The sequence below is a fragment of the Strigops habroptila genome, chromosome 22 (genome assembly GCF_004027225.2).
Source record: "Strigops habroptila isolate Jane chromosome 22, bStrHab1.2.pri, whole genome shotgun sequence".
Lineage (NCBI taxonomy): Eukaryota > Metazoa > Chordata > Aves > Psittaciformes > Psittacidae > Strigops > Strigops habroptila.
The window spans coordinates 1,727,636-1,750,456 of NC_044298.2; the positions used below are offsets into that span (position 1 = coordinate 1,727,636).

The following is a 22,821-nucleotide window of genomic DNA, read 5'->3' on the forward strand; positions in this document are numbered from 1 at the left end:
CCCTCCAGGGTCTCTCACTCTGCAGCAGCAGGAGGGTGGCCAGCCCTGGTGAGGAGCTCAGCCCAGCACTGCTGGGGACAAATCCATGCTGCAGCCAACTCCCAGTGCAGCATCCCAACCCTATGGGGCTGCCTTCCCCCTTTTTCAAGGTTACAGGGTGCTATCAGCCAAGCTCCACAGGTGGGACCAGTCAAGGCTGAAGGGGATGGGCAGCAGATGACCCCCAGGGTGGGCAGGGGAATGCTGCCTGCTCCCCAACACCCCATCTGCCTTGGCCAGCCTCTTTAGAAGAGCTTGGGGAACTCAAATCTCACCACAGCAAGAAGAAATACTGTGGAGGCTCCGGGCAGTAGCAAGGCAGCCCCAGAGGGGAGCTTAGTTTTGAGCCTGGGGATGAAATGAATGAGCTATAGAGGGACACATTGCAAAGGATCAAGGGGTGAAAACGGATAAGGAGGAGAAAAAGTGAGCATGAATAACTGTAAAGAATAAAACTCATGAGGCAAAGGGACAGAGTCTAAAGCAGGGGCCCAGCACATTCCTGAGCCCGAGCTGGGAACCGCAGGCACGTCCAGATCTGCCGTTGGGGATGACGATTGCCCAACGCAGCCCAAGGGGCTGAGTCAGGGCCAGGAAGGGCGGTGGCTGCAGGGTGAAGCTCAAAACCACTCCGGCTCCTGCTCTGCCGCTTTGCACCGTGGCTGCGACAAGGACCAAGCCCCCTCCTCGCGCCCAGCCATGGTGAGTGCGCCAGGACTCCGGGATGGGGAGGGAGAGACAGCTCCCGAAGGGCAGGAGGCTGATGGAAAAGGAGCTTTTCCCACAAGTGGCCCCAGAGCTGAAGGCGAGACGTGGTTTGGCACCGGATAGAGCAGAAGGCGCCAAGGGCTGAGCCATATCTTTGCCAGAGAGGGGGTTTAGGTGGGGGAAGAAGGTGCAGAGGTTGAGAGGGAGGGCAGAGGGTCCCTGCAGGCGTGGGGCACTGTGAGGTGGGCATTTAGATTGTTCTTCCCCATTCCCTTCACTCCCCTCTTCTCCTTTTTCCCACTGATACTTCCGCTGCCCATCACAAGACTCGGGGCTGCAGTTCAACTGTCCTGTCGCCCCCCCAGCACCGGGGGAGCCAAGAGCTAAGGACTTGAGGCTGAGCAAGCTCAGTCCCCGTCACATTCACCCAGCTGAGCCTCAGGCTGGGCAGGATGTGGCAGGGAGGTTCCAGGATGCTGAGGTCGGGCAGGGAAGGGTGGGCTCCCCCCAGATCTGCCTGCACTGCCCTGCCCAAAAGACTGGAGCCCCACATTGCCCCGGCCAACCCTGCTGGAGAAGGAGCCAACTCCGCTTGCATTTTTCTCTCGTGACTCAGCTTCTCCTCTGTGCAGACAGGGCAGGGAGAAGGAAAGTGGGGAGGACAGGGTTATCTGTCCAGAAACCCAGCCCCAGCCAAGCTGCGGAGCATGGAACAAAGCCTAGCAGGTCACCGTGGTTGCAGCATAAGCTTTTCCCAGTCCAGAACGCTCCTCCGATCGGAGCTGCCATGTCCCCAGGGGATTTTCCATGAACCACACCCCAGTCTTCTGGATCCTTCCTGCACCACGGCGCTGTGCCAAGGCAAAAAGAAACGCAGTTGGACAGGTTGGGCATAGGAGACTCCTCCAGGGAAGCAACTGCAGGAGGCCCCCCCAGCCCAACTCCTCCCCTAGAGAGCTCAGAGCTTCCTTCAACACCCAACTGAACTTGCTTCTTGCTCCAGCAGCCCACAGAGACCGAGCGCTGCATCGAGTCCTTGCTCGCCGTGTTCCAGCGGTACGCAGGGCGTGAAGGGGACAACTGCACTCTCTCCAAGAGGGAGTTTCTGGCCTTCATGAACACCGAGCTGGCTGCCTTCACAAAGGTGAGCATGGCCACAAGAGGCTCCTGTGGCCTGTGCTTCAGCCCCCAGGATGGCAACTAAAGCCTCTGAGCACCATGGATAAGTTCGCTTGCAGGAGGAGCCAGAGCGACATGAGTTGGCCTGGCCAGATTCTGCCTCCCTCCACCAATCCCTCTCCTCTGGAGCTGAACAGGTTTGGTGAGGGGCAGACATAAATTCAACCTCTCTTTGGTCTTTTGCAGAACCAGAAGGACCCAGGTGTTGTGGACAGGATGATGAAGAAACTGGATTTGAACAGTGATGGGCAGCTCGACTTCCAGGAGTTCCTGAACCTCATCGGGGGCATTGCGGTGGCCTGCCACAATTCCCTGCTGGTTAAGACCCCTTCTCCCTAGTCCTGCCAGTTGGTGTCTCCCCCCTCCTGTGAACATTCCTCGAACAAAACCATTGCAAAGCTGGAAGCAGAACGGCATGTACCCATTCTTCATTTTTATGTATAAAATAAAAGGTTTCAAATCCTACCGTAAGGCATGGTTTTATTTCAGCATCATTAGTGAGGAGAAAGCACAGGCACAGACAGAGCAGGATCTCTCAGTCCAACCCTCTGCTGCTCCACTGATGTGAGAACACACATGCTCTCATCCTCATCACTGCTGGAAACTACAACCTGCCTGGCTCTGGAGCTCCTCAAGCCTGGTAAATAAATGCCACAGGGAAAGGTACAGCAACACGACAGGGGACAACTGCACGAGGTAAATGCAAAGGCAGGAGCTTTACCAATCAGGATAATTTGAGCACTGACAACTGCGATTACACACTAATAATTTGCAGAAGCAGCCCCTGCTGGCATGATACATTATTTCAGGCCTAGAGCCTCCATTTTCTGGAGCCTCCAAACCTGGTAATGGACAGGGAGGTGAAAAGATAAAATTCAATCTAATCTCTCTTCCCAGTAAGACCAGCCGAGCAACAGAAAGATCAAGGTGGCCAATTCACTTTATTCATGAGGCAAGCTGATTATTTTGGAGAAATGTTGCTAGGACAACAAAACAAGAAGTCAACACTAGCACTTGAACACTGCTGAGCTGCTCTCCTGCCTCTTCTGAGCTGCCCCCGGAGCACAGACTGGCCCTGGCCCTTTCAGGCACTCCTGTGAGAGCCAGGCTTGGCTCTTCCTGCTGCCCAGGCTGCAGCAGGTCTCTAAGCGATTCTTTCAGGAGCTCAGCACTAAGGATGTAAGGGGCAGCTGCTGGCTTTTCCCTCTGGAAAAGATTTGCTTAAGAAACTTCACATCAGCTGGATCTGGAAACAGAAGCGCAAGTTGCGACTACCTGGAAGCAGCTCAGAGTTTCACTACAGCATTCCTGGGTGGGAAAGAGCAGGTAAGACACACTCTATGGGGAAGAGACTACACTAAAAGCTTGAATCGTGGGAGGTGAAGGTTTCCATGCTGTGCTGTGGAATGGGACTGTTTCCCTCTGGTCTAACACCTCCCAGGGATGGGTTCCTAGCGGAACTGGAGCGGGCTGATCCGCAGCCCAATGACATCTTTGCCAATCTCTGTCACCTGCGGAATAAAAAGGAGATGATTAATGCTCCAAAGATGGTTCTTAAAAGCACACACTGCCCATTGCTGCAATGTCAGGCCCCGAAGGTAGCACAATTTCACAATTCCCAAACTGCTCCAAGGCCCCTGACACTCAACTTGACCCGCAACCCATGCCGAGGCAGTTTAGAGGGAGCATGGGGGAGCTGCTGAAGGGGATTCTGAAGGGAAACATCACAGGCTAGTAGAAGGTGGTGACGGACATCGAGGCTCCCTTACCGTAGTGACACGGCAGATCTGCCCATGGAACTCAGGGCAGTAGCAGGCTCCACTGAGAGGACACTTCTCCACAGGTTTGCCACGATAAATGGGTCGGTAAGAGGCAGCGCAGATGTCAAAGGGGTTGTGCATGTCATAGTTGAGCTGGTAGGTGTCAGTGGGATTCTTCTCACACGCTGACAGGATCTTACGAGTCTGCCAAAAGCAACCACATTGAGCAGAGGGGCAGCTAGGAACCAGCCCAAACATCTGCCACAGCAGATATTCCTGCCCATGCAGCTCACAGACATACCTGCTGGGCCACCTCGGGCTTTGGACCCAGCTCCAGCAGCCGACGAGCAAAAGTAGCAGCTGTCTTGAAGTTTTTGAGTTTGAAGAAGAGGTTGAGAGCAGTACGCAGCACCAGGATCATGTGGACAGGCTGCAGGTTGGAGTGGGTGAAATAGGCTGCCATCTGCATTGGGGTGAAAGGAGAGAAACAGGGATACAATCACTACCAACCCTGGCTGCAAGAAACCCCTTCCAGGTAATGCCTGCCACATCTGCTTTAAAGGAGGACATAGCAGAATGCAGGATTCTCACTGCCTTTTCAAACCCAAAGGTTACTCCCCGCCCTTATCTGCCTCTTAGGGAACGATGTCACCAAGTTTCTGTACCTCACAGATTCGCTTCTGCTGCTCCAGGGTCTCTTTGGGCAGCTTCTTCCGCTCAATCTCCATTGAAAGTCCTACAATATACTCCCGGCAAATGGCTATGAGCTGCTGGGCCTTCCAGAGAGGGAAACAGAGTCAGGCATCCAGCCTCCTGCCCCAAGGGCATGCAGACACCACACAGAGGAGTCTGCCTCTCACCTCAGCAATCTCCTGCTTGTTGTCCACCACGAGCAAAGGCACGCTGAGCAAGATGGAGCGGAACTTCTCCACGGCATCTTCGAACTTGCCGGCTGTAGTGAGCTGGTAGCAGAGCTGCAGGCGCTGGATCAGATCATTGAGTTTCAGTCCAACAGCAGGAAGGGCATTTTTCAAGCCAGCATCTTTCCTGGGGGCACCAAAGAGGGGTTGGAGATACAAATGGGACCACTGCAGAGGCCACCAGGAACACACACATTGTCAGCTCAACAGCAACTTGTCAGATATGGTTTGACCTAGGGCTACACTGCTTTTCTTCGCCAGTAGCTTAGCACAAGAGGCATCTGTGCTTCCATGATTCTGCCGCCCACAATGCGCAGCTCCCTCTGCATTAGTGCAGGCTGAGAAGTCTGGCTCCTTTTCCTACAGTGGCTTCTGGGTACCACTGTAAAACACACACCTGTGGTTCCCTAGATGCCCCAGAGCAGCTCTGTCGGAGGCAGAGCATTAGTGCTAGAAAACTCAGCATTCCAACTGCCTCACACTGGTTTTAGAATCACAGAAGGGTTTGGGTTGGAAGGGACCTTAAAAAGCTCATCTAGTTCCAACCCACTGCCACAGGCAGAAACACCCTCCACTAGCCCAGGTTGCCCCAAGCCCCATCCAACCTGGCCTTGAAAAGCCTTTTAGTCTCTAAACAAAAAATGAAAGCAGTTCGACATCTTTACATCTAAGAGCAGGCAGCAGCAAAACCCCACTAAAGACAGAATGCTCCCTATTTAAATCCCACAAACAGGAAGGCTCCTCCCTTCATCACAACAGAGGGAGGAGGTATTTCTGTCTACAACACCAAGGAGCCTGAGAAGTCTATGGCACAAGGAAGAGAGCACAGCAAAGGAGCTAACCCGATGCTTACCAGTTGCGATGTGGGTACCCATACATGGCAGGGAGACATGGCAGGGCTTGGTAGGTCGTACGTCCACGGGCATAGGTCTGCAGGAACAACTGCTTATAGGGTCCAAAGTTTGTTACTCCTACCTGGTCATGGAGAAGCTGGAAGAGACACAATGATCTGCTGAGTAAAAGTTGTCCAAAGGACACACAGACATCACTGAGGCTCCCAGCACCTCTTATTTTATACCCAGAGAAAACAATGCACAAAATGATCCACAACAGGACACAAAATGAAGCTTCAGACCAGATCAGAGACAAAAAAATACATGGGGATAGTCTTTTCCCTAACATTCCAGGGGAAACTTACTCTCATTGCTGTCTCAAAGGAGCCTGCCAGAATGTGGTCAACGGGAAGCTGAGAATTGTTACACCAAACCTACATGAATGGAAGGGAAACATTTACAAGAGGAACTGTGTATGTGCATGCATTTGTCTTACCCATCCTCACCACCCCTAACTCCCCTTAACACAGTTCCCGAGTTGCCCTCACAGGTGAGTGCTAACAAGGACTGAACCCCAAAAAGAAGCACCAAAGTAGAAAGTTCCTGAGCAAGACAATCAAAGACTTGTGCCATTACCTGAGCTGGGCTGGTGCCCTTGGTGGGTGGCACAAAGAATCCATCCTCTGCGGCTCCTGCTGGACCAGCTGGAACATCCTGGGGGAGCACACAAAACACGGATAAGTGTGGAAGTTTCCAGCACCCAGATGAAATCAGAGCTGGCCACAGCTGTGGTGACCAAGCCTCTGAAGAAGTCCAGTGCACGTTCCCCCCATGCCACCACCACAGGTTGTCATTGCCCTCCCAAGTAACTACCACTGAGCTACTTAAGAAGCCTCCTACCAGTTCAGGGGGAAGATCTAAATCTTCTTCGACTTCCCATCCACCTCCTTCTTCTTGTCCTTTACCTAGACCTTCCTCTCCAAAGCTCTCTCCAGCATCCACAAAGCCATCTGTGTGGAGGGAGCAGTAGAGAAATAGTCAGACCTCTTACACAGGCACATGCTTACACTTCTGCATGAAGGACTCTTGGATTCACCCACCTTCATCCAGCTGCAGCTCTGCATCTTCTCCCCAGCCTTCAGTGCCAACAGTGTCGATATCAATATCAGCAGCCAAGGCACCCCCTTTGCCTACAAAAAGAGCAGGATCCTTCGTTTACTCATCTCTGAGGTGTTAAGCAAAGAATTAGGTTAGGCCAGCAACCTCCCCTCCAATTGTTAAGTCCCATCTTGTGCTAAAAGGGCAGAGATTGGAGAGATTTGCCAAAGATGGTGTAAATGCCATGCTGGATTCCCACCTCTGCTAGTAGAACACAACAAATCTGAGGTTAACAGCAACAGTTGAGGAGCCACAGAGACAAATAACTCCATTGTGCATATCCCAGCTTAACGCAACTTCCCAAGTCCAAAGCAATACCTTTGCTAGCAATTGTTCCTTCAAAGAACCCCTTGGAGACAGTCAGCAATGGCCAGTTGGTATCCAGAGGCATGACAGGAGCAGGAGGCTGCAGCAGCTTTGCATTGTGATCAATGTCTGGAATCTGAGCAGAGAGGAGCAGAGAACAGTGAAAGGCCACATAAGGGAAATCCCATTCTTTGCCCTACCTGCCTCCAAGCAGCACAGACGGTCTCAAGCCTGATAAGCAGTGACTGGAATGCAGACAGGTCCTCCCTCCCTGAAAGGAGCTGCCTGGACAGTCACACTAACACCAGATCCACTGTCACCCTTCCAAACTCTAGAGCTCTTGTAATGAAGTAGGATGCATTAGTGAGGTTGCTAACCGTTTCCTTCTCAGGATCAAATGTTTCCTTTAGGCTTTCAGCTTCCTCATCCAGACCATGAGTTGCAGCCGTGAGATAGGCCAAGGACTCTGCAATGAGATACGACATGAGTGCATGTTCTTCACTGCCAAAAGAAAACTCCCCATACCACCATGCATGGCCAGACTCTCACAAAGGAAGGATTAGCAGCATACCAAGGTGAAGAGTCACACCTTTAGGGTGTCAGACTGGGTTTAGGACTAAAATGTGCAGGCAACAACTTATGATTTGAATATGCTCTACAGTTGATTCAGGTCTCCTCGATGATATTTGAGCTCTTGGATTAATTTCTGCTCACCTGATTCAGTTTCTCAGGCAAGGGATTATCTGCCTCCAAAAATGACTTCATCCCAACAACCTCTCCACAGCTTCTCCCCAGGCAACACGGACACATGTTAGGCTGATATTACTCACTCTGCCCACAGTTCTTCAGGATCCTCACTCTCTCTGCCACATCTCCTAGATACAAGGCATTCTGGTAGTGCCCACTCATATCTTTACGGATCTCAGCTAAACCAAAAGGAAAAGAAGTCACGATAGCTTTGCTGTTCTTGGCTTCCACTGTGATGCTGCTCATTATTCTATGATTCCCTCTGGGAATGACACTCAGATCCTCTTATTTCATTCTTCTTTGCCACCACCCTGGCACTCACCTATCTTCATCATCTTGCGAAGCTTCTCCAGATTGCCAGTGATGAGATAGAGGAAGGAGAGCCTGTCGAAGTTCTTGGTGCGCTGGTAGCACATCTCCACAATCTGGTGGTTTCCCTGCAGCAATGCCACTTCTCCCAGTTTCTCCCAGCAATTCTTGTCATCCAGAGCTTTGGCTGCTTCCAGAGCAATCTAATGAGAGAATTGACAGGGTTAAAAAGGCTTTGCAGAAAGCAGTTCTCTTTGCAGGCTTCTGTTGATAATGCCCATGATGGAAAGCATGGGATTACATGGGTCACTGGACTAAATCATGCCCCCAGCTGGAGCATGTTAGTAAGGCTGCTATCATGCTCAACCATATCAATCTCAACTAATACTCCTTCCTCCCAATATTGCTCCTCCTTGAAGCAAAAAGTAAGGTTTGCAAGCAATGCCTCAAAGGATAACCATGTGGAAGGTGTCTCTGCTCATGGCAGAGGGTTTGGAACTCGATGAGCTTTAAGGTCCCTTCCAACCCAAACCACCCTATGATTCTACGATGACTCTACAACATGCCTTTCCCACAGCACCACCTGCCAGCTCACCTCAATGTTACCACACTCCAATGCCAGGCTGAAACGGGTCTTCTCATCCTTGACAAAGTGCAGGGCCACCTCTGGGTAACCCTTTTTCTGCAGGTAGGCAATGATGGACTGGCCCACGAGCTTAGCATTCCTCACCATGTGCAGCACCTGCAGAGATTGAAGCTGTCAACAACTTCTCTTTACCCTCAGGTATAGGTCAAGGAAGAGCACAGTGTTCCTCATGTCTCCTCACCTCATCATACTTCCTGTTGATCAAAGCCAGCTTGAATTTGAATTCTGTGGGATCAATGGTGAGCACCCTGGGACGACACTCTCTGTCCAGGCAGTACACGTTGTTCCCCTTCACTCGGGTAACGTAGATCGGCAGGTCCAGGGTGCGGATAATTCCATGATCCCTGTTGCCAACACAACGTGTGACATGAACACCAGCATAACCCAGCTGTACAACTACGTTCTCTACTCCCTAAAGGAGGCTCAACACTCTGCCTGTTATTTTAGCCTGTGTTATAAAAGCAAACCCCACTCAGATGAACAGTGCAGCCATCCAGCCCAGCGATAAAAACCCAGTGCACAGGGTAAGCAACCAAACACGAGTACTTGGCTCTATTATCTGCCTTTGCGGACATCCATGCTGTAATGAAAGTCCCTTTCACAAGCACCAGCTTTGGTGTTGGCCAAAAAAACCCCACTAGTCTGCACAAGGCCTGCCAGCTCAGGGACTCCCAGACTCACCCTGTGGTGACAGCGTATTTGATGTGATTGCTGGTGGTGTAGATGAAGACACCGCTTTCATCCCAGGCACCACTCTTGACACGGATGTTTTCATGGATGTTACACAGTGACTCCAGCTTTCTGTTGCAGATCATGATGGCTGGAGAGGAAAATCAAAGGAAGACAGGCTAGGGAACCCTCTACTATCAAACAGCTGCCTCTGAATTACGACTTCTCTCTTCCATAATTCCAGCAACAGGAACTGTATTCAGTGTCGGACACCAAGGAGGTGATGGCAACCAAAACTAAACTATCACCATCTCTCTTCATCTCATGGAAGAGATGAGCTGGATCATTTTGAGGAGTACAAGAAGCCCTCTGTTTTACAAGCTTACAGAAGACAAGGTGGCAGAGCCCATGCTGTGAACATCTTCAGCTGCGTCTTCACTGCACTGAATGTTTCCTCTAGCAGGGACTCTGCTCCCAGCCAGTGAAGGAGCTAGTGTGCACCAGGGTCCACATGAAACACTGCACCCCCCTGCCACTTACCATGCTTAGCCAGCAGAGCCACGTGGGACATGTCAGCTGACCAAATGACATACTTCACCTTGGAGATCTTCACAGAGGCCAAAGTTCTGCAAAAGGACAGCACTGACATCAGAGAGTTGGACACCCTCCACCGCCAGGTTCTCTCTATGAGAACTACCAGTGTCCAACAACCTGAACCCAATTTGCAGATGCAATGAAGGCCCTTTGTGCCATTCTAGTGCTATAAAATCATGAAGCAGGACTGAGTGTCTCTGCAGTCCAGTTCAGCAAAACCAACCTCTCTCCATACGTGTGCAATAATAAACATGTTTGAGTGACAACTGACTTCAAAACCTGGATTTCGAAGAAGGTTTTAGGGATGGATTTACAGAACGAAGGAAATGAGGTATTTCCAAGCAGCATTTACAGCGTTTAACTTACTTGTAACTTTCCCAACAATACTAGAGAAAACGAAGGCATACAAATAAGGGAATGAGGCTCCAGGGAGACCTTAGAGCAGCTTCCAGTGCCTAAAGGGTCTGCAAGAAAGCTGGAGAGGGGCTTTGGACAAGGGATGTAGGGACAGGAAAAGGGGAATGGCTTTAAGCTGACAGAGGGGAGACTGAGATGAGATCTTAGGCAGAAGTTCTTCCCTGTGAGGGTGCTGAGGCACTGGCACAGGTTGCTCAGAGAAGCTGTGGCTGCCCCATCCCTGGCAGTGTCCAAAGACAGGTTGAAGGAACCTGGTCCAGTGGAAGCTGTCCCTGCCCATGGAAGGCGGTTGGAACTGGATGAGCTTTAAGGTCCTTACCAACCCAAACCAGTCTGGGATTCTACGATGATTCTGGACATAATCAACATACACTGTATCTATCTGCAGATAATTCAGAACCTTCTCAAGCCTACAAGATGGCCAAAAGCACCAACTCCTTGCCTGTTTCTTTGTGGCTAGCAACACATATACCAGCACAAAACATACTACCAAAAGAGCATTATGAGCAGATATAAAACCTAGGGGACAAGACATCAGGCGGACTGAGCTTGATTGAGTTTGGGCTTTTTGATTTCTCTCCTCTTTTATGGCACCCCACTCTGCAGTCACAGGCTTTACAAGGGTATGGCACACATCTCCCTGTGATCAATGGCACGATGCCTGCAGCATAAATTGCACCTTGGCTATGTTTACGCTCTGCTCTTTGTAACAGTTGTTAGCCGTGGTTTGGATCAGTCTGACACAGCCTGCAGCTGATGCTAAGTTCTGGAGGGCATTAATAGCTATTACTTGTCCCCAGAGGGCACACGCCAGCAGGATGACAATATTAAACGTTCTCCCAGCAGACCAGAGCTCACCGCTTCTGCTGCACGTCAAAGAGGGTGATGGAGTCTGCATCTCTTAGTAACAGGTTCCCTGTGCCAGCATAGAAAATCTCATCACAGTTCGGCACCTGCACCTTCTTCGTGATCTCGTTCTTCAGATTTTTGATGAGGATCTGCCAGTTGAGGAGAGGAAATGTAACAGCACAGGACAGTTAGGTGGATTCTACAAAGAAATTTAGGATTATTTTAGTTTTTGTATGGCTGAACCTCAGTGACAAGAGGCCAAAATAAGCCTTTCTCAAAGCAGGATCAGACTTTATCCTGTTACAAAAGCCAAACCAGGGTGCAGACACGGTGTATTCTTCCTTTCCAGCCCCCCCACAGTCACTACTAATTGGCTGATACAGTTTGCAAACCCTCTCTACAATAGCAACAAAGCAAATAGTAGAGAAAAGTGAGAGAAACAGTGTAGATAATAAAAGGAAAGAAGCTGAAAGGGGATAAACAGCAAGTAGAGGTGGGGAAGGCAGAGAGGAGTAACACTGCAGGCATGAAATAAGCTTGACTTTACCAAACCAGAAACACTATTAAGAAAAGAAAAAAAGGAAAGACTACAATATCTTGCATGGGGCAAAGAGCAAGACTCTTCTTCCCCTTCACATCAAGTGAATTCAAGCAGGGAAAACTGTCCACGACTGTCCTTCCCCCCCTTCTTTCTCCTATTGCACTCCACAAGTGAGAACAAAGAACTCTATTAGAATCTAACCTGTTTTCACTATTTCCCATTACTTTCATGCTATGGAAGTGACTTGGGTGGCTTCACAGTCCTGTTGTGATCAGCTTTCACTCCTGAGCCTTGCTGTAGCAGGCTTCCAGCGACTGAGCTACGATTTACTATCAAAGAAGTTAAATCCTATTTCAACCCATTCCATTTCCACTGTGTGATATTTCTTTGTGTATGGCTGCAGCCCACACTCTGCTGACAATGCTTTGCCAGTCTACTTGCATCTCCAATAATTCCATGAATCCAACCTCCCCCTTTTCCATCTGCAAGCTTCCAAATGACACCCTGTTAAAGAGATGACCCTATTAAGCGTGGCCCCTTACCGAGTGCATGCGATCCAGGACTGCAAAACGGTTCCGAGCTACCCACACAGCTGTTAGCCCAGAGGAACGCTTCCCTTCAGGGGCTGGGGAAGAGCAAAATGCAGGCAGTGAATAAAACCTCTGGCAGGCTCTTACAGCAACACATTAGTCAGTCTTGTTTGAGCCCACCTTGGCTGTTGTAGCTGCTTCCTACTAATTCCTGTTTAACCTGAGGCTATTCACAAGACTCATTTCCCCACCTCCCCTTCCCCAATGTCCTTTCTGATCTCGGCATGGCCAGTGCCAGTCCTTCCCTCCAGCCAAGGCACAAGGAGCTGCTTGGCGCTGCACTGGGTGACAGCACCGTCTGTCACACTAACGAGCAGAGCCTTCATGGCCAAACCAAGCGAGCAGCGAGGGTCCCAGCTTCAATGGAAGCGTCTCCCCGCCCTTACCCTCTCTCCCCCCCTGTAAACTGATCTATAACAAGCTGGAGGAGAAAGGCTGAGCTCTCCCCAGCACGCAGCTGTGCTCCCCGCTTTCAAATGCTAATACAAACACAGCTCTCTGCATGTCAGCCAACCCCAGTGAACAGTGCTGAGGGATGTGCCTCAGATGGGGAGAAGGCTTTTTGCAGCAAGAGGGAACAGAGAAGTGAAGTGAAAAAGCTGCTGGTGTGGTAAAAAAATTCTCTTCAGTTCTCAGCCCCTTTTCTCACTACTCCCCACGTGTTTTTGGAGACGCACACACTAGACCAAGTGCTGTTTCACCAAGATAGTGCCATTTGTGGCCAATCTACACCCTAACAAATGGTGGCTTAAACCTGACTGCTTCACCCTTCAGTCCTCATCTACGACCCAACCCAAGACTTATCTGCATTCAATTCCCAGCTCCACTTGGGGCTTTCTGATGGCAACTTCACCTGGTTTTCCTTATCTCTACAACTCAACATTTTTACTGGCTTTAAGTCTTTAACACCGACCATAGATCAGGCAGAAAACAATTGAAATATATTACCCAAAAGACTATTAGAGTGTGGTAAGAAAGCTTAGCTTCCCAGTCAGGTAAAGAAGCTGCAGGACATGAGGATGACAGCTCCAAGCACATGTTATATACCTGCATTATCATCCGAGGAGATCATCAGAAGGTTGCATAATAGCAGCTTGTTGGAGCAAACACTTAACCAGTAGAATTTTATGCTGTTCTTGAAAATACACTTAAAGTAGACGGTTTTCATGAGGCCTTCCTCTGGAAGGAGAATATCCCCTCTCCTCATTTAAAGGGTCACAAGCTGGGTGTCCTCAGACAAGTCTCAATCAACCTAAGTATCTGAAACCTATTCAACAGCATTTAATCTATAGTAAGCCACTAAAAAGCTCACTTTCTACTTCTCTTTCCAAATACACCTCCTGACTGTGCTCAGCAAAGAAATCCTCCCTTCATCAGACCTGCAGAAACCCATAAATCCACGAGTAAGAGAGCTGGATTCCCACCTAACTCATTCATCACTCCCCCTCATCTCAAAATCTTTACTGCCATGACAACAGAGGCATGAGGAACCAGCTGGAGTTTCAGATCCCAAAAGGAATTCATAGTTAGGAGAAAGAATTACTTGTTTTTCCCCTCTAAATCATGTTTTGACTTGTAAATTGCACAAAACTTATGCGGAATTTGCCGAGAGGAAGAACTGACTACTGGCAGCCTGGCACTGTCACTTTTACAGCCACTTTTCAGAGAATAAAACCTCTTAAAACAAACTGTATCTGGTTAAAATCCATCTCTGTTGACAAGCCAGGAAGGCTGCCTGCTGCGTGGAAAGGGGGAAAGCAAAGTTCCTAATAACCAAATTATAAAATATATATTTGGAGCAGTAAAAGTTTGGGATGAACATGAATTTTTCAAGTCAGTATAGTGTGATATAGTGAGCAGGATGCCTGCCAAATGATGCGTGCTGCAGGGGCATTAGGCAACACAGAGGAAGAGTCCAACAAGAGAGGCTTAGAGAAACAAAGCTTTTTTTATATATAACACACATACACACAGTCGGAGAGCAGAGGAGGGGACAGCTACACAATAATAAACCCACACAAGGATTAATGGGAAAGAAGAAATGCCTACCATCGGGATTCTGGGAGTCAGCATCCTTGGGAATGGTGTAGAGGTCATAAGTACTGTTCTCTAAGTTGCTGGCTCTCTGCAGAGAGAATGGGGAAAAAGCCATTTGGAGATAGGATTTCACAGAACCAACACTCTGAGCCTCATGGCAAGTTCTCTGGCACATCATGCAGCAGAACTGACTTACTGTGCAGAGGAGGACAGCGTTCTCAGCAGGGTTGTATGACATGTTGAACACAGGGAACTTGGAACCACTGAAGGAGAGTCATGAAGAAAAGAGAAGGTTAGAGCGGACCAAGGCTATTTCAGAGCCACCTTCTGATAAACATTCTCAATCTTCTGAAATATATTGAGTACCAGCAAAGTTTTGATTGAGTTAAAACCACTTGGACACACTGTAAGAATATCAGAGTTTCGTAAATGAAAGAGTTGGTGTTTCAGTTTGATACTTTAAATTAATTAGAAATATATATCTATGGACACATAAAAATTGACTTAAACTTCTTGTAGACTTGGTAAGTCCATGTGACAGAAAAGTCAGTAGAAACTGAGGTATGTGAATAGAACTGTACCACCTATGTGTAAGCAAGAAACTAATCAGGGATTCAGGATACTGGTAACACCTCTTGTAGTACGATGAGTCCCCATCTCCTACCTTCTCAGCTGCATGACAGCAACGTCTTTTGAGCTGTTGAAATCAAGCTGGCGGAGGAAACGGTCCTTCACGTAATACAGCATGTTCCCATGCACGGCATAAGCAGGTCTCTCACGCTCCAGTTTGAACACAATCATGCCACCATCATGGCCTGGAAAAGGCAGGTGAGGATTCAAACATGTGAACTGAACCCCGTGGGTTTTCTCATGGTGAAGATTTCACCTCCAAGCCCTTCAAACCACGAAAGAGCTAATCAATATCATAACCACTGACCACCAGCCACCTCTGCTACTCTTCAGCCTGACTGAATGATTCCACTTCTTTCCTAATGGCCCAGCTCCTGCCCATAGGTTTCCTCATAAATCTAAGAGCTGACACTCTTCTAGAAACACTTTGCCTCACTGTCACACATTTCTTTAAGTGTTAGTAGTCCAGCGTGGGTTCCCCTAGGACCTGTCCCATCCCTTCTTGGCCTTAGAACGTATAGCTAGGTGATGCAGAGGCCCTCTTGCTCCAGCTTTGATCTACAGCTGATACAAGGATTGCGTTCCATTAAACAAGGATCTTTTCCCTAAGATACATTTAATAAAAGCATCCACAAGTCAGCGTGTTCTGCAAAGCGTGCTAAAGGAAAGCAAATCCTGTATGGATTTCCTATATGGAATACATTTTGTCTCCACAGCAACCCATCACACATGGAGTAGGAGCTTTTTTTACCTGCAGCAAAGAGGTTGAGGTTGGGATGAGCAGCCAACACCCAAAACCGATCATGATCACGCCGGAAGGTCTGGACACCCGTGCTAAATGTGCAACAGAAGGGATAAGGAATAGAAACAAAATGGAAACTTTAGTGTAGACTTCAGTTCCCAAAAGGAAGATCCTAAACTTTGCCATAATGAGAAACTAATCAGAGATTCATGATATCGGCAACACCTCTTGCCAGAGACCCACCTTGAGCATTCAGCACAAGGAAACCACTGAGAGCTCAAAACTCTCTATTCAAAGCCTTTTCTCAAGCAAGGTGTTCTCATTTACCATATTTTAGAAGCAGTATCACTGGACGAGTCAGCCTCTTCCTTTCTTTCAGGCAATTACAAGCCTTGCTTATAACATGGGTCTCAAAGGGACAGAAAATGTGCAAAACATGACTTGTCACTCATGAATTATCAAACACTGGCACTGATGTCTAAAGAACTGCTGGTGTTCAGCTTCTCTAAGAGTAACAGTAGGTCTTTCACACATGTATAAACTTCCATAAGAAGACTGACAAGCACAAACCGTTTAGACATATCCCAGACACGGATGCTTTTGTCTTCGGAATTGCTGAGGATTAGCTCCTGCCGTGGGTGAAAGACAGCGCACGAGACGTTGTTGTAATGCCCTCGGCAAGTGTCAACCTCCCAGGCCTTTGATTCTACCCAGAAGTGGAAAAGAATGAGGAAAACAACACTTCAATAGGTAAAGCTCTCTTGAAGCACAGAAAGCACTTTATTACAGAGCGAACTGCATCACCCACAGGTCACTATTCCATTCTCTGCAATTTATGTTTAAGATCTCTCTGTAACCACTAGCACAGCTCACCTAAGAGAAACAGATCAGCCGGGTCACTAAAGAGGTGCTAAGACTTGTGTTTAGCTGGATTGAGCTAAAAAAAGTTCAATCATTCCTGGTGGAGGCCTTCTAGCTCTTGAATTGTCCCCCTTTCTTCAACCATCCATACTAAAAACCACCTCAGAGTCAAGTTTTTCTACTCCTACAAGCTTCTGCACAGCACTGGGTAAAAAGCAAAAGAAGCTTGAAGTGTTTGCTAGAGCTCTCCTCAAATTGCAAAAGCCAATGCTGCTTAGGATTATTTACCACTCTATCATACAGACATGTCTGCAAAGTGCAAACTACCTCCAGGTGCAGCCTACTTCAAACATAAATCTCAACTCTTAACCCATTCTCCCTGTGGACTCCCCCTGGAGAATCAGAGAATGGTCTGGGTTGGAAGGGACCTTAAAGCTCAATCCAGCTCCAGCCCCCTGCCACAGGCAGGGACACCTTCCACTAGAGCAGGTTGCTCCAAGCCCCTGTGTCCAACCTGGCCTTGAACACTGCCAGGGATGGGGCAGCCACAGCTTCTCTGGGCACCCTGTGCCAGCGCCTCAGCACCCTCACAGGGAAGAGCTTCTGCCTCAGAGCTCATCTCAGTTTCCCCTCTGTCACTTTAAAGCCATTCCCCTTGTCCTGTCCCTACATCCCCTGCCCAAAGCCCCTCTCCAGGCTTCTTGTAGCCCCGTTAGGCACTGGAGCTGCTCTAAGGTCTCCCTGGAAACTTCTCCAGGCTGAACAACCCCAGCTTTCTCTATGTCTTCACAGGAGCCTCTTACCATTCATCCGCCAGATCTTCACTTGCCGATCATCAGCTCCTGACACAATGAGTGGCATTGTAGGGTGGAAGGCAGCCCAGTTCACCCCACGGTCATGGCCCTACAGGCAAAAACACTCACTTGGAGCAATTTGGTGATTGAACAGAATGAGTGAAGGAAAGACAAAGCAACAAAGACTGCAGACAGGCTTGCCAAGACACAGCTTTCACTGGTTTTATACACCATGCTGCTCACAGTGAGTGCTTACAGACAGGAACATTATAGATACCCACAGTAATAAGCTTTGCAGATACCATTCTTCACCAGCAGAGCAAAGTTGAAGCTCAGCAGCAGAGCAGCATCACTTCCCAGCTTAAACAAGCCACCATGGAAGGCTGGCTTTCCCATCATTTCCTCTGTTGCTTCCAGTAACACAAGGTAATAGCAGCTGCTATTGAACTGAGCTTTTGGCTCTACAGAGAGCATTTGATCTGTTTGGCTAGAGCGCAAACATCCAGATTTCAGCTCTGAAACTCAGAGAAAGTAACACCGTAGTCTACAAGACCGTGTAAGTCCAGAGCTGAGTCAGTTCTCTCAACCCTTTTCTCTCCTGTTGTTTTTCTGGGCTTTTAGAGGACTATCTGTGTCACTGAGATTTCATTAAATGAATCTGAAGGGGCTGTACTGCACACACACATTGACACTGTACCTCAAGAACATGCTTCACAACTGCATCTGTTGTCCCAAACAAGTCCACTCCTGTTATTCCCCTGACATCCGATTCCACAGCTCCAGGGGACAGGTTCTTCTTCCTTAGGCCTTGTGGAACAAAGAGGAAGGAGAAGCAGAGGTGAAGGAAGCAAAAATTGTATTATCAAGATAATGTTTATAATTTAACAACAAGGTGATGTTAACAACAGGATGCTCCTGTGCTGTTCACACACATCTTGAGGTGGAAACTGGGAACTTGAAAGAGGGTGAGAAACATCCAGGAGAAGCTGTGGCTGCCCCATCCCTGGCAGTGCTCAAGGCCAGGTTGGACAGGGCTTAGAGTAACCTGGTCTAGTGGAAGGTGACCCTGCCTGTGGCAGAGGGTTGGAACTGAATGAGCTTTAAGGTCCCTTCCAACCCAGTCTGGGATTCTATGACACAAGATATTTTCAGGAGCTAAAACTACATGAAACAAAGCCTGTTCCTGATTCTGAAGAAAACTAAGTCATACAGGTTAAAACAGACCTGTACCTGCTACCCTGCATCAAAACCCAGCAGAACATAGCAGGGAAATGGAGACTCCAAAGAAGCTTCTCCAGCAGTACACAGGGAAAAGGCTGGACATGTAACACTCACAACCAAACCCCTAAGCCAAATCTGCTCCAAAAAGTTCCCACTGATGTCAGCAGAAGCTGCAAGTTAACAGCAGCGCTCTGAAATGGAGTTAAAGCTAAAGCTCAACATCAAATGATGGAGTTAAAGCTTGACAACAAATGCTCTCTCTGACTGGGATTACATGCATAACAGACAGCAGACAAAATGGGGATATAACCCTTCCCAGGAGACTGCTAGAGCCAGAACAGAATCCTGCAAGGACATAAGTCATTTGGGGGAAAAACTGGGGAGTGGAATTGTCTTTTGAATCCATTTCTCATCTCTCTGTAGGCTTTTTCACCCACTGGTATTCTCAGTGTCGTGTCTGACTGGAGCCACAGCTGAGTCAATAACTCAGCATGTCTCTAAAACCCCTCATCACGTATCAGCTGAGGGAAAAAAAAAAGAGGTCTGTACTAACTCCAAACCAATCTGGCAGCTGGAACTCTGCTGAGAGAGAGGCTTTGTGGGAGAATGCAGCAGCAAAGCTTGCTGCTGGAATAGTTGTTAAGCTCCCCACGCTGGCAGTACAGAGAGGGGGACAGGTTTTAAATAACCAGGATATCCTGTCCCCAGCCCCTGCTGTTGACACAGCTGCCCATGGCTGAGCCTGTCCTGCCAATCCCACAGGCTGTCCAACCAAAACTGCAATGGAAAGAGACAAGAGAAAAGGATGTCTCTGGAATGGTTTATGGCATGGTCAGACTGGACGGGACTTGGAGCAACCTGGTCTAGTGGAAGGTGTCCCTGCCCATGGCAGGGGGTTGGAACTAGATGGTCTCCAAAGGTCCTTTCCAACCCAAACCAGTCTGTGATTCTATGACTCTATAGCACCACCAGCCCCTTACCTTATTTTCTTTATGTCTAGCTTTTCATTTAGGGATCATACTTCATTCCTAAATAATAATATCTCCCTGTTACCATCCACGGCTAAGCTACCAAAAAAACCCAACACCTTTTGCAATCCAGAAGCCTTTTTATCTTTCTCTCTGAGTAAAAGACTTCTCGCTGCCTCCAAGATTTTTACAAGGGGATAAAAGCTATCGGGACATGTCTAAAAACCTCCTAAGCTTGGCAGATCTGCAAAGCTGGTAAGTTGACAATCACAGAATAGTTAGGGTTGGAAAGGACCTTAAGATCATCTAGTTCCAACCCCCCCCGCCACGGGCAGGGACTCCATTCCTCCTGACAGCAGTTTCTGTTGGCTATAAAATCAGACTGGGAGATGTAGAATCTCCATCTTTAAAGGGTTTCTCGGCTGCACAAAGCTGCAGCTCACCTCATCTATGGAGACATAAGACTCACTTCAAGCTAAAGGGTGGACTAGATGTCACCCGGAGGTCCCTTCCAGCCAACATCCTACTACTTCATGGAAGCTGAGGGGAATAGGTTCCTGTCACAGAGAATTTGTACTGTTTTGCCTCAGACTCCTGCAGTGAAGAGGACTCTCTTCCTGCTCCCAGATCTGAACCACTCCACCCTGGCTGTGCCACTGGGTAACCCCTTGGCCTGGGCAGCTCACCAGAAATATCCCACACACGCACGGTCTGGTCCAAGCTGGCCGACACCACCAGGTCCTCAGAGGGGTGAAACTGGGCACACATCACATAGTGGTTGTGTCCTGTCAGCACACTACAACAAAGAGGAGAGAAAATTCCACTTAAAGCATATTAATACACATTCCAGCTTGCACCAACAGCCATAAGCTCAGTCTTGGGAACGATAATGAGGAATATGGGATTGCTAAATGCTGCTCTTCAAGACTTAGCATGACAGAACATTGAGTGTGTCTGTTCTTACAGAGAGCATTCAAGTTTTGACTTTCTGGTATCAATAACTTCACAGGCTTCAGCACTGACACACATTGTTTTAACCTCAAAACGTTTTCAACCAAATAACATGAATTTATGAATAAAATTCTAGTGGCATCAGAATAAAAGAGTAACAGACTAAAGGAAATATTCAGAACTGTTCAGTTCTCATTGTCACTTCTATTCCTTCAACTAAGCTTGGAAACAATAGATGAAGACAGCTCATCCTCAAACCATGCAGTTATTTTTTAAAGCAACCGTTCATTTTACCAAACACAAGTTCTGGACTGCCAGTTCCAAACCCGAATGGTCTGGTCATCAGAAGCACTCAAAATCCAGGGATATTCCTAAAAAGACAAAGTATTCTGTGCATGAAATAATACACATCCCAGATATTCCCTCCCCACATGGTATTTTCCAACTGTTGTCAAGAATGAGCCTTTCTAAATCTTACTTCAGATTTTGGAGGCAGCATTTATGCTTCTTACACCTCTAGAGAAGGCCACCACAACTGCAGCAGCCTCATACTAGCAAGTCCAGCACGATTTACAAGGGATGTAGGGACAGGACAAGGGGAATGGCTTTAAAGTGACAGAGGGGAGACTGAGACGAGCTCTTAGGCAGAAGCTCTTCCCTGTGAGGGTGCTGAGGCGCTGGCACAGGGTGCCCAGAGAAGCTGTGGCTGCCCCATCCCTGGCAGTGTTCAAGGCCAGGTTGGACACAGGGGCTTGGAGCAACCTGCTCTAGTGGAAGGTGACCCTGCCCGTGGCAGAGGGTTGGAACTGGATGAGCTTTAAGGTCCCTTCCAACTCAAACCAGGCTGGGATTCTATGATTCTAAGGCAAAGATTCCCACCCTGCGAAGCAAAAAGAGATTCCCTTTGCCCACAGAGGGAGCAGCAGGCACCCACTGCTGGGGTAGGCATGAGCAGAGCTTACGTGGTGGAAGAAGGTCGTGCGAATATAATCCAAGTGGCCCAGCAGAGTGAAGAGACAGCGGCGCAGTTTGTAGTTCCAGACCTGCACAACACAGAAGCAGAACAATGATGATGCATGCCACTGCCTGCTAGATTTTAGGTGTATTCTCCTGTTTCAGTTCACCTATCAGTTCACCTCTCTCTGCATTAGAGACGTTTTCCATTTTAATATGGAAAACCACAGCGCTGCAGCTAACAAATGTCCTTGCAACAGGAAAATCACAATCTCCAAACGCTCCTTCCCTCCTGCACGTGCTCCTTCTCCTCTTTTAACCTATTTCTTTGCACATTCCCTTCCCTGGATGATGCCTTTTAGAGAACAAAAGCTCCAATGGTAAAGCTTTACCTTTATTTTGTAATCATCACCTCCAGAAACAAAGAGAGGCTGCTGCTTGTGGAAATCAATACCTCGAACCGGGCCTACAAAGAGGAAGAGCAGGTTGGACACCGCAAGAGGGCTGACAAGAGCCTGAGATCCTGTTCTCAAACCCATTCCTTTCCACCTTTGCCTAATCCCAGTTCCACCTCTGCCTACACCCAGTTCCCTTCCGCCTTTGCTTGCAGCATCCCATCACAAAACACCCTGGTCCTTCAGAGCGGCATCTACCGGTTCATTTTCGTATCAGACACAAAACTCCGACCCCAATTCACATGTGCACCAGTAACATTCAGCACCAGCAAACTGGCCACAAAGCAGCACAGGCTAAAACTGAACGGTTCTGAAGCCAAACAAGCAGAGGCCTCAGGGACACCCCAGCAGAGCCTCCCCTCACACCCCAGTTTTCCCCCACACTCAGGTCCCAGCCGCTGCCCGCTGCCCACTGACCATCGTGCTCGTCGAACTTGTCGATGAGGGTGCACATCCGATAGTCCCACAGCTGGATGACGCCATTGTGCAGGCTGGTGAGGATCCAGGGCCGCTTGGGGTGGAAGCTGAGGCCTGCCGAGGCACACACAGGCGTGACAGAAGCCCGGAGACCCGGGGAGAGACCCGGGGGAGACCCGGGGGAGACCCGGGAGACACCCGGGGGACACCCGGGGCAGGCCCGGAGCCACCGACCCTCCCCGCCCAGCGCCCCAGCGGGGCGGGAGCCCCCGGCACAACCCTCCCCTCAGCTCCCCAGAGCCCGAGGAGCCCGGGCCCGGCCCCGCCATTGCCATTACCCTTCACTCGGGCCGACTTCGTCTCGAACTTGGTCAGCATCACCTCAGGCACCTCCGCCGCCACGACACCTCCACGTCGGCTTCCCGGAAATGCCCCCCCCGACTTCCGCTTCCGCCACCTCCCCGACCATCGAGTCTTAGTCCTCCTGCCGGTACAGAGCGGTTTCCGTTGGCCGCGGTGGAGGAAG

General features: G+C 49.1%; 2 protein-coding genes across 3 annotated transcripts; one reads left to right on the forward strand and one right to left on the reverse strand.

Annotated features, from left to right (window-relative positions):
* The first annotated feature begins 524 nt into the window (after positions 1 to 524).
* Positions 525 to 2,397, forward strand: S100A11 (S100 calcium binding protein A11). 2 transcript variants are annotated; one of them, XM_030473873.1, is made up of 3 exons: positions 525 to 741; positions 1,751 to 1,891; positions 2,113 to 2,397. In XM_030473873.1, exons 1-3 carry the CDS (start codon positions 739 to 741, stop codon positions 2,263 to 2,265), a joined length of 297 nt encoding a protein of 98 aa, XP_030329733.1. In that variant the 5' UTR covers positions 525 to 738; the 3' UTR covers positions 2,266 to 2,397. The 2 variants fall into 2 exon arrangements, with proteins under 2 accessions (XP_030329733.1, XP_030329734.1); XM_030473874.1 differs by having other exon boundaries at positions 612 to 741; positions 1,754 to 1,891.
* COPA (COPI coat complex subunit alpha) lies at positions 2,390 to 22,742 on the reverse strand. The gene is made up of 33 exons (XM_030473872.1): positions 22,634 to 22,742; positions 22,296 to 22,409; positions 21,816 to 21,889; positions 21,432 to 21,512; positions 20,764 to 20,840; positions 20,205 to 20,314; positions 18,027 to 18,136; positions 17,339 to 17,438; positions 16,245 to 16,380; positions 15,684 to 15,766; positions 14,967 to 15,117; positions 14,499 to 14,565; positions 14,315 to 14,390; positions 12,218 to 12,300; positions 11,144 to 11,283; positions 9,815 to 9,900; positions 9,287 to 9,425; positions 8,787 to 8,949; positions 8,555 to 8,701; positions 7,973 to 8,162; positions 7,734 to 7,829; positions 7,281 to 7,369; positions 6,916 to 7,039; positions 6,540 to 6,629; positions 6,340 to 6,449; positions 6,076 to 6,153; positions 5,805 to 5,873; positions 5,460 to 5,596; positions 4,547 to 4,733; positions 4,352 to 4,462; positions 3,988 to 4,149; positions 3,696 to 3,890; positions 2,390 to 3,437 (listed from the first exon to the last, which is right to left on the reverse strand). Exons 1-33 carry the CDS (start codon positions 22,671 to 22,673, stop codon positions 3,378 to 3,380), a joined length of 3,675 nt encoding a protein of 1,224 aa, XP_030329732.1. The 5' UTR covers positions 22,674 to 22,742; the 3' UTR covers positions 2,390 to 3,377.
* Between the last annotated feature and the right edge of the window lie 79 nt (positions 22,743 to 22,821).